Below are 14,907 nucleotides of genomic sequence, written 5' to 3'. Positions count from 1 at the left end.
GCAATTGAGTTTTGGCCAATTTCCGAGTCGTTACTGCATGAATCATTGCGGAATTTCAGACGCTGTAGGTCTTCATATCACATGACGCATTTCAGACACATGGGCTTGTAACGCAAACATTAGCAGCTAAAAGGAAAAGGGTGTAACGAGGTCACCTCACCAAGTTCGATCAAGGACAAATTCAACAATGTTCACAGTAAATATCCCCATGGAACTATACAATCATTTCTTAGTCCAAAAATAAATCCCGATGTGTAATTTCTTGGAAATCAGTGAGAGAAAACAATTCTTTGAAATCAAACATGACATTTCCAGTGTAGGGGTGACAGGTTGTAGAAATAGCTTTAAAAATGATAAACGAATATATTTCTACAACAAACATTATGAATTAACATTTATTTCACATGTGTAAATCTGATTAGTTAGTTAGCAATTTCCCCCGGTACATAATAAAAAATAAAAATAAACGTCTTTCCACCCCGAACTTGGATGTGGCAGAAATTGACCTAAATCACGGTTACTGACACCTCACAACTCATAATGGCTGACAATGTTGTTGTTTACATTGTCTTGGACAATTAAGTTACATGAAGCAAGATGACAACTCCGATCTATGATGTGGTTCAACATTAACCTGTAGATTCACTGGGAATGAGCATGCTGGTACAATATGATTACCAATGGAACTGAGTATGACTGAAAAGCCGCTTTTAGGCTGTAGTCGAGCAGGCTTTGTTGACACGAGGAATCTGCATGATTTGACCTGTCAATTTCAAGATTTCACGGATTCATGGTGCTGTTCTGAATTGAAATTCATCACGTTTGATAAGCTGCATCTTCCCGAGGCAAGAGAGTTAACTGACTTTAAAAGTCCAGTTTCCAACCCCTGTTGAACTAGGCTTGAATTCCTGGGCTCGATCGTAGCGCCATCTGTGACTATTACGAGTTATGTCCCTTCCATGTCTCTCCTATGGACCAATCAGATTCCACCTCTTGTATCACTTGCATTTGCTTCAAAGAAAATGGCGGCGCCCAAACAAGACAATCTTATCTATAATCAATTTCTTTATTGTGATAAAACGAGTCTCACATGACGAAGTGCATCAAATCCCGTGCACGTGAGCACCATTGAAAACATGAAAAGATTTAGAAAATATCGATTGACAACGAGTTGGCTGAGCACATGTTTTGCAAATCCTTCAACAAATTTCTGAAACTATTGTTTTGGGGGATAACATTACCCCAGAATATCAGACTGTCGGTCACTATCACTATCGGACATGGACAGTTGGGGCAATGGTAGTTTCAATTCCTGGAAATCACTGAAACCACAATGAGGCCCAAATCCGAAAATGTCATCAAGAATGACGAGATGTGGTAGAGGTTATTTCGGAGGAAAGACGGCCAATGGCAAGTTCGGAGGTAGGGATCTTGTGATGTATGAGCCCGGGATTTTAACCTGAGAGCTAGCAGACACCAAGTTTGTCAGTCTGGTGCGCGCCTTCTATCGTCTTGTTGCCACTATCTTTCCAGCCAGAAATAAATCTAAGACACACAAACTTGGAACTTACGGCCAAAGTCTCTTAACTTAGAGGCAAACAGAGCAGTTGGACCAGCAAAACAAGATGCCATTAAAAGCTATAAACCGAAGAGGAGAAGTGAGGTGAAATGGGATTTACTGTCGAGTTAAAAACTATTGCACTTATGTAGCGACGTGCATGCAGGTGTACGTGAACACGTACATTGTACTTAGAATGGGTGGCTTTCACACAGAAATGAGCATTGTGGGGGCAATAGGACTCAGGTCTCAAAGAATTGCTAGAGGGCATATATGCAAGCAACACAATCGAGCACACATTAAGTGGTAAACCGACCTACTTGTAGTTGGAGCCTCTCATGCTATGCTAGTATCTCATGCATTAAGCATTGCACCTCTGTGTTACAACAGCCCAGAAAGGTACTGAAAGCATAGATACATCTGCAGCAGCAGAAGCACCGGGTGAAAGTGATTTGGATTCTGTGCAAGTTACCACCGAGGCATCCTATGTGTCAATGCCAGATGGTATTGTTAATCAGGGCAGTGATCAAGAAGATCAAGAATCTGAAGAAGGTGGGGGTAAGGCGCAGAACGTGCTGCAAATGCATGTAGATTATTCTACAGCATTTGATGAGCAAAAAGGAACTACCTCGGATCCTTCACGTGAAACTGAAGATGTTGCAGGTGAACTTATGCACCAATGCCAGATATCCCAACAGCTGCTGGTAAACTCTATGATGACTTGATGGCTGGGTCTATTACCATCGAGAGTTTACAGGATTCTCAGGTGCTGCTAGGCATTAATCAACAACTGAAAGCAGCACTGCTATTATGTGGCTGCAGTATATAGACATGGTAGGCATCCTCCAACAGTTCATCAAAGCTGAACGGACTGTTAATTGGAAACTACATCTGACATCAATGCAAGATATGTTACCGTATCTGGCAGCTGCAGCAGCAGGCTACCCAATCTACCCAACTAAATCTGTTCACATCTACTTGAGCAAGATGGAAAACCTTGAGAAACAGCATAGACTTTTTTATCAGCACTTCCAAAATGGCTTCCACGAAGGTAGAAGGTCAGATAGATACTGGGCTGGGCTCTCTGAAGATTTACTTATTTAACAGGTACTGTTGAGAAGTACTACTGGTGGCCTTACAAGAGGTCGTGGTATGACTGAGACACAGCATTTAGTATGGCTGTTATTATGTCAACTTGGCAGTGCAGGAGTTCACATCGGTAAAGTACATGACCAGTGAGCAGCAGGATGAGAGCAAAAAAAGAAGAAGGGCCAACACAAGGATGTGTCCGAGGCAAGACAGAAGAAGGATATGTCCGAGGCAAAAGGGCTTCTGAACATCTTAACACCAAGAAACCCCTTTGATAAGAATCCAATGCTGCACAGTATTGTGACTGGTGTAACAGCTGATGACACTGTCGATGTGGATTTTGCAAGACAGGTGGGAGAGAAGATCTTGCATGATATGGTTGGAAAACGTAATGCAGAATATACATTCAGGAGGAAGGATCAAGCTGGCATCTTGTCTGATAGCAGTGCAGTAAAAACAAAAGAGGGAATTGTTCAATTCTCCAGCTGCTCCTTCAGAGACTTATAACATTTGGAACACGTCAAAACAGCAGCATTCAGAAGCATTCCAATATGAGTATGTAGTTATGCGCCAGCGCTCTTCCAGAATACGTGCACTCCATGCCCAGCAAAAAAGGTTCAACTTGCTGAGTCTGAGTCTGATGCCTCAAGAATGTCCACACCGCCTGGAGATGTGCAGTATGTCCTAGATGGAGGAGCTTTGCTTCACAGAATCATATGGACCGAACGCGCAGTGGTCGTCCTAGAGTCACTACTCCCAGACAAGATCGGTTCATGATACGCAAGCATCTGCAGAACCGATTCCGAATGGCCACTGAAACAGCTGGGCAAACCATTGGCTATCACCAGCCCGCCATCAGTGATCGTACAGTCCGACATCGCCTAACTGCCAACAACATCTCGTGCCACCGTCCTGCTCGTGTACCCATCCTGAGAGATCGTCACTGATAGGCCCGACTGCAATGGGCCAGGCAGCATCAAAATTGGAGTCAACAGCAATGGAGAAGAATCATCTCCACTGATGAAAGTCGCAACTTTGTTTCAACGGTGGATGGCAGAGTCAGGGTCTGGCGAAGAAGGGGCGAACGTTAGGCTGATGCCTGTGTTATGGAACGAGACCTGTGGGTTGGCCCAAGCATCATGGTTTGGGCTGGAATTGGACTGAACCAGAGATTGGGACCTGCGATCTTTCAAAATAATGGCATCACAAATCTCCACTACATTGACCAAGACCTCAGACCCCATATCGTGCCTTTTTTCCCCCCGTCATCAAAACCACACCTTTCAGCAAGACGACGCCCGTCCCCACACTGCCAGAGTCACCAGGGACTTCCTCCAGCAGCACGACATCCAAATCATGCCTTGGCCTCCCCTCAGTCTGGATTTGAGTCCCATTGAACACTTGTGGGATGAGATCCAACGCCTTGCAGATCCAACGCCGACTCAACGACGACCGCAGCAGAACTGCTTGTAGCGTTCCTGAGGATATGAGCCCATATCCCAATGGCCTTCATCAACAGGCTAGTCCACTCCATGTACAGGAGATGTGTGGCTGTAGTCAACGCCCGTGGCTGCCACACCAGGTACTGATTTTGAACTCCCCCCAGCTGTGATGTCTTCTCGTGCCTCCCCAAATTCACAATTCGCAAAAACATTCCCCAGACTGTTAATTTCATGTGGGTCAAACACTGACTTTCTCGGATGTCTTTATTTACATATATAAGCATTTGAAAATAAAGATTTTTTATATGATACATCCACATGACGTTTCTTTTGCCTTTCAGTGTATAATGAGATATGTTAGCAGTATGGTAGCTGAGAGATTTGGAAATCCAAACAGCACCACGGCAGATATTATAGCTGCAGGTGAGAAAGCACTTGCTACCTTGTACAAAGTCAAACCTGATGATAAGTTGGATTTTCTTCACCTCCAGCGAATCCAGCAGAAGGTCGGCAGTAGTACAACAAAGCAGAAGCAGAAGTGAAAGCAGAAGTCCTTCCTCAACAGCAGCTGTATGGTATGCGCGTCTACTTGCAAGTACAGCAGTGGACGGGGGACGGAGATGAGATGTAAACTTACTGAGTGGGGTTGGTGTGAGAAAGCTGGGAAGGACATTCCTATTCTTACAGACAAAAAAGCAGCCACTAAACATCTCCTGAATGCAATAAGGTGCAAGTGCAAAACATCTTGTAGCAACAGGCAGTGTACCTGCAGAGCAAATAGTCTTGAGTGTACCAACGGATGTGACGTGTGTAGAGGTGTGTGTAAAAATGTCAGCGCAGTCCCTGAAGAAACTGGAGATGACATTGGTGAATAAAACATGCAATAAGCTGATACAGTATCGGAGAAATTGAAAGGAGGTGTACCATAATGCCTCACTACTAAAGTACTATCATTAAGGCTTGTTTGACCCTGTAAATGAGGTGCAGAGACCACAAATAAGAATCTACCAGTGTTAGATACTGAAACATTACAGTCAGAGGTGGTTTCAAAATGGCTGTCAGTTGAAATTTATGCAAATTAAACATTATGAAATGAACAAATTACATGAATACTGTTAAACTTGGAATCTTTGACAAAAAGACATGTGTACAGACACCAGAATTAGGTCTCAGCCAGTATCAGATCCTAATATATAGTTAATGGGTTCAAAATGGCCACCATTTTGAATTTATGCAAATTAGGCATAAAGAAATGATCCAACTATTACAATATCATTTATAATTGAATTCTTTGACACTGAAAACAATGGGGGTAGACACCTGAATTACATCTCTGCCATCATCACCTACGAAGATATACTAAAAAATGATGGTTTCAAAAAAATTGAATTTATGCAAATTAGGCACTTAGACATTACCCAACCATTAACCAAAATTAGTTTGAATGGCGGCCATTTTCAAATTATGCAAATTGGGCACTGTTCCACTCCAATTTTGGTAAACTTTTGATATGTTGTTTTGTGAGTTAATCCAAGTTATATGCAGGTAAAATTGTTTCTGTTGCAATTTCTTTTGGGTCAAATCATATTTTGACTGTGCTACATGACAAGCAAGTGAGGTAAGATATTGTGACGTGGTATTGTATGTCTTGTCAAAAGGCTACGCAAACGTATTGCTAGATTTTATGTATCGTAATCAATATCTATTTCCTCCGTATGTATGGTAAGTTTGTCTGAAACCAGGAGACCTTCATGTGTCAAATGCCCGTGACGGGGATATCTTACTGTGTCAGTTCTCAGTGACGGGGGTATCTTACTGTGTCAGTTCTCAGTGACGGGAATACCTTACTGTGTCAGCTGTCTGTGACGGGGCTATCTTCCTGTGTCAGCTGTCTGTGACGGGGATATCTTCCTGCGTCAGCTGTCTGTGACGGGGATATCTTCCTGCGTCAGTTCCCAGTGACAGGAATACCTTACTGTGTCAGCTGTCTGTGACGGGGATATCTTCCTATGTCAGCTGTCTGCGACTTGGCTATCTTCCTGTGTCAGCTGTCTGTGACGGGGATATCTTCCTGCGTCAGTTCCCAGTGACGGGGATATCTTCCTGTGTCAGCTGTCTGTGACGGGGATATCTTCCTGCGTCAGTTCTCAGTGACGGGAATACCTTACTGTGTCAGCTGTCTGTGACGGGGATATCTTCCTATGTCAGCTGTCTGCGACTTGGCTATCTTCCTGTGTCAGCTGTCTGTGACGGGGATATCTTCCTGCGTCAGTTCCCAGTGACGGGGATATCTTCCTATGTCAGCTGTCTGCGACGGGGATACCTTCCTGTGTCAGCTGTCTGCGACGGGGCTATCTTCCTGTGTCAGCTGTCTGCGACGGGGCTATCTTCCTGTGTCAGCTGTCTGTGACGGGGATATCTTCCTGCGTCAGTTCTCAGTGACGGGGATATCTTCCTGTGTCAGCAGTCTGCGACGGGGATATCTTACTGTGTCAACTCTCTGTGACGGGGATACCTTCCTGCGTCAGCTGTCTGTGACCGGGAGACTTTCTTGTGTCAGCTGTCTGCGACGGGGATACCTTCCTGTGTCAGCTGTCTGTGACGGGGATACCTTCCTCTGCCAGCTGTCTGTGACGGGGATACCTTACTGTGTCAGCTATCTGTGACGGGGATATCTTCCTATGTCAGCTGTCTGTGACGGGGATATCTTCCTGCGTCAGCTGTCTGTGACGGGGGAACCTTCCTGTGACAGCTGTCTGTGGCGGGGATATCTTCCTTCGTCAGCTGTCTGTGACGGGGATACCTTCCTGCGTCAGCTGTCTGTGACGGGGGAACCTTCCTGTGACAGCTGTCTGTGACGGGGGTACCTTCCTGAGTCTGCTGTCTATAACGGGCATATCTTCCTGCGTCAGCTGTCTGTGGCGGGGATATCTTTCTTCGTCAGCTGTCTGTGACGGGGATATCTTCCTGTGTCAACTGTCTGTGACGGGGAAACCTTCCTGCGTCAGCTGTCTGTGACGGGGGTATCTTCCTGCGTCAGCTGTCTGTGACGGGGGAACCTTCCTTTCTCAGCTGTTTGCGACGGGGACACCTTCCTGTGACAGCTGCCTGTGGCGGGGATATCTTCCTGTGACAGCTGCCTGTGGCGGGGATATCTTCCTGTGTCAGCTGCCTGTGACGGGGACACCTTCCTGCGTCAGCTGTCTGTGACGGGGATATCTTTCTGAGTCTGTTGTCTGTGACGGGGAGACTTTCCTGTGTCAGCTGTCTGTAACGGGGATATCTTCCTGTGTCAGCTCTCTGTAACGGGGATACCTTCCTGTGACAGCTGTCTGTGACGGGGATATCTTCCTGCGTCAGCTGCCTGTGACGGGGAGACCTTTTCTGCGTCAGCTGCCTGTGACGGGGAGACCTTCCTGCGTCAGCTGCCTGTGACGGGGAGACCTTCCTGCGTCAGCTGTCTGTGACGGGGAGACCTTTTCTGCGTCAGCTGCCTGTGACGGGGAGACCTTCCTGCGTCAGCTGTCTGTGACGGGGAGACCTTCCTGCGTCAGCTGCCTGTGACGGGGAGACCTTCCTGCGTCAGCTGCCTGTGACGGGGAGACCTTCCTGCGTCAGCTGCCTGTGACGGGGAGATCTTCCTGCGTCAGCTGCCTGTGACGGGGAGACCTTCCTGCGTCAGCTGCCTGTGACGGGGAGACCTTCCTGCGTCAGCTGTCTGTGACGGGGAGACCTTCCTGTGACAGCTGTCTGTGACGGGGAGACCTTCCTGTGTCAGCTGCCTGTGACGGGGAGACCTTCCTGTGTCAGCTGCCTGTGACGGGGAGACCTTCCTGCGTCAGCTGCCTGTGACGGGGAGACCTTCCTGCGTCAGCTGTCTGTGACGGGGAGACCTTCCTGTGTCAGCTGCCTGTGACGGGGAGACCTTTTCGTGTCAAGGAGCAAATAGGAGGCTTTTATTAATATTTACAAGATGTCCTTCATCCAGAAGTGATTCAGTTTGGTGCACGCTGTTCCTGCAATATGTGTGGAGACAATATAAACCAAGATTCCTGTGACATTCCTGCAGTACAGACCAGTCGGTCTTACCCGGGTTCCATGGCTCCTGTCAAACCATTTTATTGATCAAGTAACAGATGCTACCCTGACATTTGAAGTTGCCGCTCATCACCTACATAATTGATACACATCATATTGAGTTTCATTCGAAGAACGTAAGTTGACTTTGCAGAGAACAGGGCACACGTGAAACAGAACCAATGGACTGACATAACAATAGTTTATACGATGAGGCATACTAACATAGGATAATAATAAATAGTTTCTTAGACATGAAGACTACCAAAACAGTAAAGATTAGAATAACGAAGCTATGCATATGCTAACACAGAAACCCTCGGATACCAAACTACTACCTACACTTCTACTCAATAACCTCGAAAAACCCGTGTTGGTAGCCTTGTATGTATAGATTTGGATAACCTTTCTGAAAACGAATACAGCAATGCGCCTACAGTACTTACCACAGTCAGAGCAAGCCACGACAATGACGTGGACAACAACCAACCCCTGCACACCGCCTGCCACGCATACCGTCACGTGATCAGTCAGACTATACGATTACAGGAGCCCATTTTTTCCAGAGGAATATCAATATATGTGAAATGGTAAAAATATATCAACTTGTAAACAACTTCCAAAATGTCATGTTTAGTATAGAAGGAAGTATTATAAGGTTTATTACATTAAACGGCCGTTCCAATGTTGTGGCTTGTCTGTTGGATTGTCCTGGGAAAATGTCGCAGTAACAATGATTCTCGTTTAAGTCAGAACCGAAGACATGCTCTTAGTGCATACCAAAACGAATCTAGTTGAAGTACTATAAGAAGGGGAATATCTTGAGATGTGAGGATTCAAGTCATCAGGTGACAACCTGAAATAATGGGGGACAGTCTCCGTGTCAAGTGACACTTCGTATAACGCGGGACAGTCTTGGTGACCAGTGACATCTTGAAATAACGAGGGACAGTCTCGGTGTCCAGTGACATCCTGAAATAACGAGGGACAGTCTTGGTGACCAGTGACATCTTGAAATAACGAGGGACAGTCTCGGTGTCCAGTGACCTCCTGAAATAACGAGGGACAGTCTTGGTGACCAGTGACATCCTGGAATAACGAGGGACAGTCTTGGTGACCAGTGACATCCTGGAATAACGAGGAACAGTCTCGGTGACCAGTGACATCTTGGTGTAACAAGGGACAGTCTCGGTGACAAGCGGCATCTTGGTATAACGAGGGATAGTCACCGTGTCCAGCTACATCCTGAAATATAAAGGGACAATCTCGGTGACCAGTGACATACTGATATAACGAGAGACAATTTCGGTGTCCAGTGACATCCTGAAATAACGAGGGACAGTCTTGGTGTCTAGTGGTGCTTGGTATAACGAGGGATACTCTCAGTGTCCAGTGACATACTGAAATAACGAGGGATACTCTCAGTGTCCAGTGACATCCTGAAATATGGAGAGACAGTCTCGGTGACCAGTGACATCCTGAAATAACGAGAGACAGTCTTGGTGACCAGTGACATCTTTGTGTAACGAGGGACAGTCTCGGTGACCAGTGACATCTTGGTATAACGAGCGACAGTCTTGGTGACCAGTGACATACTGAAATAAGGAGAGATAGTCTCGGTGACCAGTGACATTCTGAAATAACGAGGGATACTCTCGGTGACCAATGACATCCTGAAATAACGAGACAGTCTTGGTGACCAGTGACATCTTGGTATAACGAGGGACAGTCTTGGTGACCAGTGACATACTGAAATAAGGAGAGATAGTCTCGGTGACCAGTGACATTCTGAAATAACGAGGGATACTCTCGGTGACCAGTGAGATCCTGAAATAACGAGGGACAGTCTTGGTGACCAGTGACATACTGAAATAACGAGGGACAGTCGCGGTGACCAGTGACATCCTGAAATAACGAGGGACAGTCGCGGTGACCAGCGACATCTTGAAATAACGAGGGACAGTCGCGGTGACCAGCGACATCTTGAAATAACGAGGGACAGTCTTGGTGACCAGTGACATCTTGAAATAACGAGGGACAGTCGCGGTGACCAGCGACATCTTGGTGTAAAGAGGGGCAGTCTTGGTGACCAGTGACATTCTGAAATAACGAGGGATAGTCTTGGTGACCAGTGACATTCTGAAATAACGAGGGACAGTGTCATCCTGAAATTGCAAGGGACAATCTCATCGTTAGGGACATCTTGAAATAACGAGGGAGAGTTTAGGTGACCAGTGACATCTTGAAATAACGAGGGACACTCTCGGTGACCAGTGACATTTTGGTATAACGAGGGACAATATTGGTGTCCAGTGGTACTTTGTATAACGAGGGACAATATCGGTGTCCAGTGACATCCTGAAATAACGAGGGACAATCTTGGTGACTAGTGACATCTTGGTATAACGAGGGACAGTCTCGGTGACCAGTGACATCCTGAAATAACGAGCGACAGTGTCATCCTGAAATTTCGAGGGAAATCTCGGTGACCAGTAAGATCCTGAAATAACAAGGGACAGTCTTGGTGACCAGTGACATACTGAAATATGGAGGGACAGTCTTGGTGACCAGTGACATCCTGAAATATAAAGGGACAGTCTTGGTGACCAGTGACATCCTGAAATACAGAGGGACAGTCTTGGTGACCAGTGACATCCTGAAATATAAAGGGACAGTCTTGGTGACCAGTGACATCCTGAAATATTAAGGGACAGTCTCGGTGACCAGTGACATCCTGAAATATAGAGGGACAGTCTCGGTGACCAGTGACATCCTGAAATATAGAGGGACAGCGCGTCGCTCCTAGGGGAATTGCCTTCGAGTGTATGTGTTAAACCATCTCTACCCATATGCTTGCACTATTACGTAACTACATTGATAGGGAGTGGTGCATGTTAATAGCATTATAACTATTGCAAATTAAAAGACTATTGCAATGCTACTGCAACAGTTGGACCACAATGGCAATAGTGATACGAGACTATTTTTACCTTCTCACATTTCAGAGTTCTTAGATAAGGGGGCAAATCTAGATATGTTGTTTTGAAATCAAAGGTATTTCTGATTTTTGTCTCAATGGATACCACCTTGTCTCCTCAACAAGATGTTAATGGATGAGAATAAATGGTGAACAGATTATGTTGCAAATCTGCTATATTTATGCTACAGAGATGGGCGGTATCGATGTTAACTTACATCACTTAAGTTGCCTTCGACCTAATTACTCTGTTATACACTGTGCCGATAGTTTGATAACAATTTCCACCTTGACGTCAGCCATGGGAATTAGTTTTACCATGTATTATGATTATCAGTATTCTCACTATATATTCCAGTGGTCAATGACAACATTTTGATATCAAATCATGGTGTCACGGTGAGCCAGAGTAGTGACGGCATAGTATCAATGACGTCCTTTACAATAGACGATACGTACATTCACCAGCTATGCTCGTACAGGCTTTTCTTTCTAGATGCTCATGGCATATATGTCACAAGGAGGCAGGGGCCAGGAAACAATCAATACACCTTTCTTCTTCACTTCTCGCTGGAGATATACATGGGGCACAGGGCTAGTGTGTGCAGGGTATAGGGTAATGCACGACATTGCCGTGAGAATCAATAACGCCATCATAATGGGTAGGACATAGTATTGGCAGATGGTAGGAGACACTGGGACACACAGAATGTTTGTAGTTTGGTTTAAATAACTCGCCAAGTTCATACGTAAATGATGTTGTATGACACATCAGCTGCAGTACACCTCAACATGTCCCACCAACCTCAGTACACAGTACACCTCAGCATGTCCCACCAACCTCAGTACACAGTACACCTCAGCATGTCCCACCAACCTCAGTACACAGTACACCTCAGCATGTCCCACCAACCTCAGTACACAGTACACCTCAGCATGTCCCACCAACCTCAGTACACAGTACACCTCAGCATGTCCCACCAACCTCAGTACACAGTACACCTCAGCATGTCCAACCAACCTCAGTACACAGTACACCTCAGCATGTCCCACCAACCTCAGTACACAGTACACCTCAGCATGTCCCACCAACCTCAGTACACAGTACACCTCAGCATGTCCCACCAACCTCAGCACACAGTACACCTCAGCATGTCCCACCAACCTCAGTACACAGTACACGTCGGCATGTCACACCAGCCTCAGTACACAGTACACGTCGGCATGTCACACCAGCCGCAGTACACAGTACACCTCAACATGTTACATCAGCTGCAGTACACCTCAACATGACCTACCAGCCTCAGTATACAGTACACCTCGGCATCTCCCTCCAGTGGCAGTACACAGTACACCTTGACATGTCCCACCAGCCGCAGTATCTAGTACACCTCAGCATGTCCCACCAGCCCAAGTACACCTCAGCATGTCCCACCAGCCCAAGTACACCTCGGCATGTCCCACCAGCCGCAGTACACAGTACACAGTACACCTCAGTATGTCCCACCAGCCCAAGTACACCTCGGCATGTCCCACCAGCGGCAGTACACAGTACACAGTACACCTCAGTATGTCCCACCAGCCCAAGTACACCTCGGCATGTCCCACCAGCGGCAGTACACAGTACACAGTACACCTCTGCATGTCCCACCAGCCCAAGTACACCTCCGCATGTCCCACCAGCCGCAGTACACAGTACACAGTACACCTCAGCATGTCCCACCAGCCGCAGTACACAGTACACCTTGACATGTCCCACCAGCCACAGTACACAGTACTCCTCGGCATGTCCCACCAGCCGCAGTACACAGTACACCTTGACATGTCCCACCAGCCACAGTACACAGTACTCCTCAGCATGTCCCACCAGCCACAGTACACAGTACACAGTACACCTCGGCATGTCCCACCAGCCACAGTACACAGTACTCCTCGGCATGTCCCACCAGTGGCAGTACACAGTACACCTCGACATGTCACACCAGCCGCAGTACACAGTACACCTTGGCATGTCCCACCAGCTGCAGTACACAGTACACCTCGGCATATCCCACCAGCCACAGTACACAGTACACCTCGGCATGTCCCACCAGCGGCAGTACTCAGTAAACAGTACACCTCGGCATGTCCCACCAGCCCAAGTACACCTTAGCAAGCCCCATCAGCCGCATTACACAGCACACCTTGGCATGTCACACCAGCCGCAGTACACAGTACACCTTGACATGTCCCACCAGACGCAGTACACAGTACACCTCAACATGTCCCACCAGCTGCAGTACACAGTACACCTCGGCATGTTACACCAGCCTCAGTACACACTACATCTCGGCATATCACACGATCTGCAGAACACCTTGGCATGTCCCATCAGGCTGAATGCACAGTACACAGTACACCTCGGCATGTAACACCATCTGCAGTACACCTCGGCATGTCACACCAGCCTGAGTGCACAGTACACAGTACACCTCGGCATGTAACACCATCTGAAGTACACCTCGGCATGTCACAGGATCTGCAGTACACCTTGGCATGTCCCATCTGGCTGAATGCACAGTACACAGTACACCTCGGCATGTCACACGATCTGCAGTACACCTCGGCATGTCACACCAGCCTGAGTGCACAGTACACAGTACACCTCGGCATGTAACACCATCTGCAGTACACCTCGGCATGTCCCACCAGCTGCAGTACACAGTACACAGTACACCACGGCATGTCCCACCAGCAGTACACAGTACACCTCGGCATGTCACACCATCTGCAGTACACCTCGACACGTCACACCATCTGCAGTACACCTCGGCATGTCACACCAGCCTGAGTGCACAGTACACAGTACACCTCGGCATGTCCCACCAGCAGTACACAGTACACCTCGGCATGTCACACCATCTGCAGTACACCTCGGCACGTCACACCATCTGCAGTACATAGTACACCTCGGCATGTCTGCTGTTGTGCAATCTTTGACATATAATGGCTTAAGGACACCAGGCATGTCCGTGTTGTTGGTCAACGCTTCAGCAATCTTTGACATATCATGGCGAAATAGGACACCAGAAATTTTACCTCAAATTTGGAAATGTCCTCTTGCATAAAACTTCTTGAAAGTTTTATTGAGGCCTTGAATGTTGTTAACTTTATCAAACAACATCTGGGCATACGTCGTATGATGCTTTTTGAAAATTTGGTAGAAAGAGCATGCTCGATTGTACCAAGGAAAACGAGAGCAGTTTACCACCCTACACCAAGAACATATGTACACAAGATGTATGGCTGTAATCAAGGCCCATGATGGTTACACAAGATACGGACTGAGTTCTCATGGTCTTATCTGATCTGGATCTGAATCCAACTGAAATCTTGCAACTGAGTGAGGTTTCTTTTGTTGTTTCAATTTTAGAACGGTTTTGCAATGCACAACTTGTATACCTTCCAAGGAGAATATGTCATTTTCTAATACTATATAAGGTATCTAAAATAGCGGTTATTGCAGCAATATTGAAAATCAGATCCAAACTATTGAACAAATTAAAAATTCATACCTTGAAACAAGCATGTGAAGTTTCAGTTTCATTGGTCAAGTGTTTTTCTGAAGAGATGATGTTCAAAAAGGTCAAATAAAAGTCAAAACTTAATCTATCGCCAAACAATAAGAACATTTATGCTGAGCCCCACAACTAAGTACATATAGGCCAAATTTCATGACATTTTGAATAATAATGACGTTGGTCCAGTGGTTGCAGGAGATGTTG

General features: G+C 46.5%; 1 protein-coding gene across 1 annotated transcript; it reads left to right on the top strand.

Annotated features, from left to right (window-relative positions):
• Positions 1-12,432: 12,432 nt before the first annotated feature.
• On the top strand, positions 12,433-13,554 carry LOC139472925 (uncharacterized). Its single transcript, XM_071255404.1, has one exon. It carries the CDS (start codon positions 12,433-12,435, stop codon positions 13,552-13,554), a length of 1,122 nt encoding a protein of 373 aa, XP_071111505.1.
• The last annotated feature ends 1,353 nt before the right edge of the window (positions 13,555-14,907 follow it).

This window comes from Haliotis cracherodii, unplaced genomic scaffold (genome assembly GCF_022045235.1).
Source record: "Haliotis cracherodii isolate W230 unplaced genomic scaffold, xgHalCrac1.p SCAF_26, whole genome shotgun sequence".
NCBI classification, from domain to species: Eukaryota; Metazoa; Mollusca; class Gastropoda; order Lepetellida; family Haliotidae; genus Haliotis; species Haliotis cracherodii.
The sequence above is the reverse complement of the archived record's forward strand: the minus strand, read 5'-3'. Positions and strand labels throughout refer to the sequence as shown.

What these genes read in the sequence shown, in the direction of transcription:
- LOC139472925 (XM_071255404.1), top strand. Translation starts at nt 12,433, where the DNA reads ATGACCTACCAGCCTCAGTATACAGTACACCTCGGCATCTCCCTCCAG.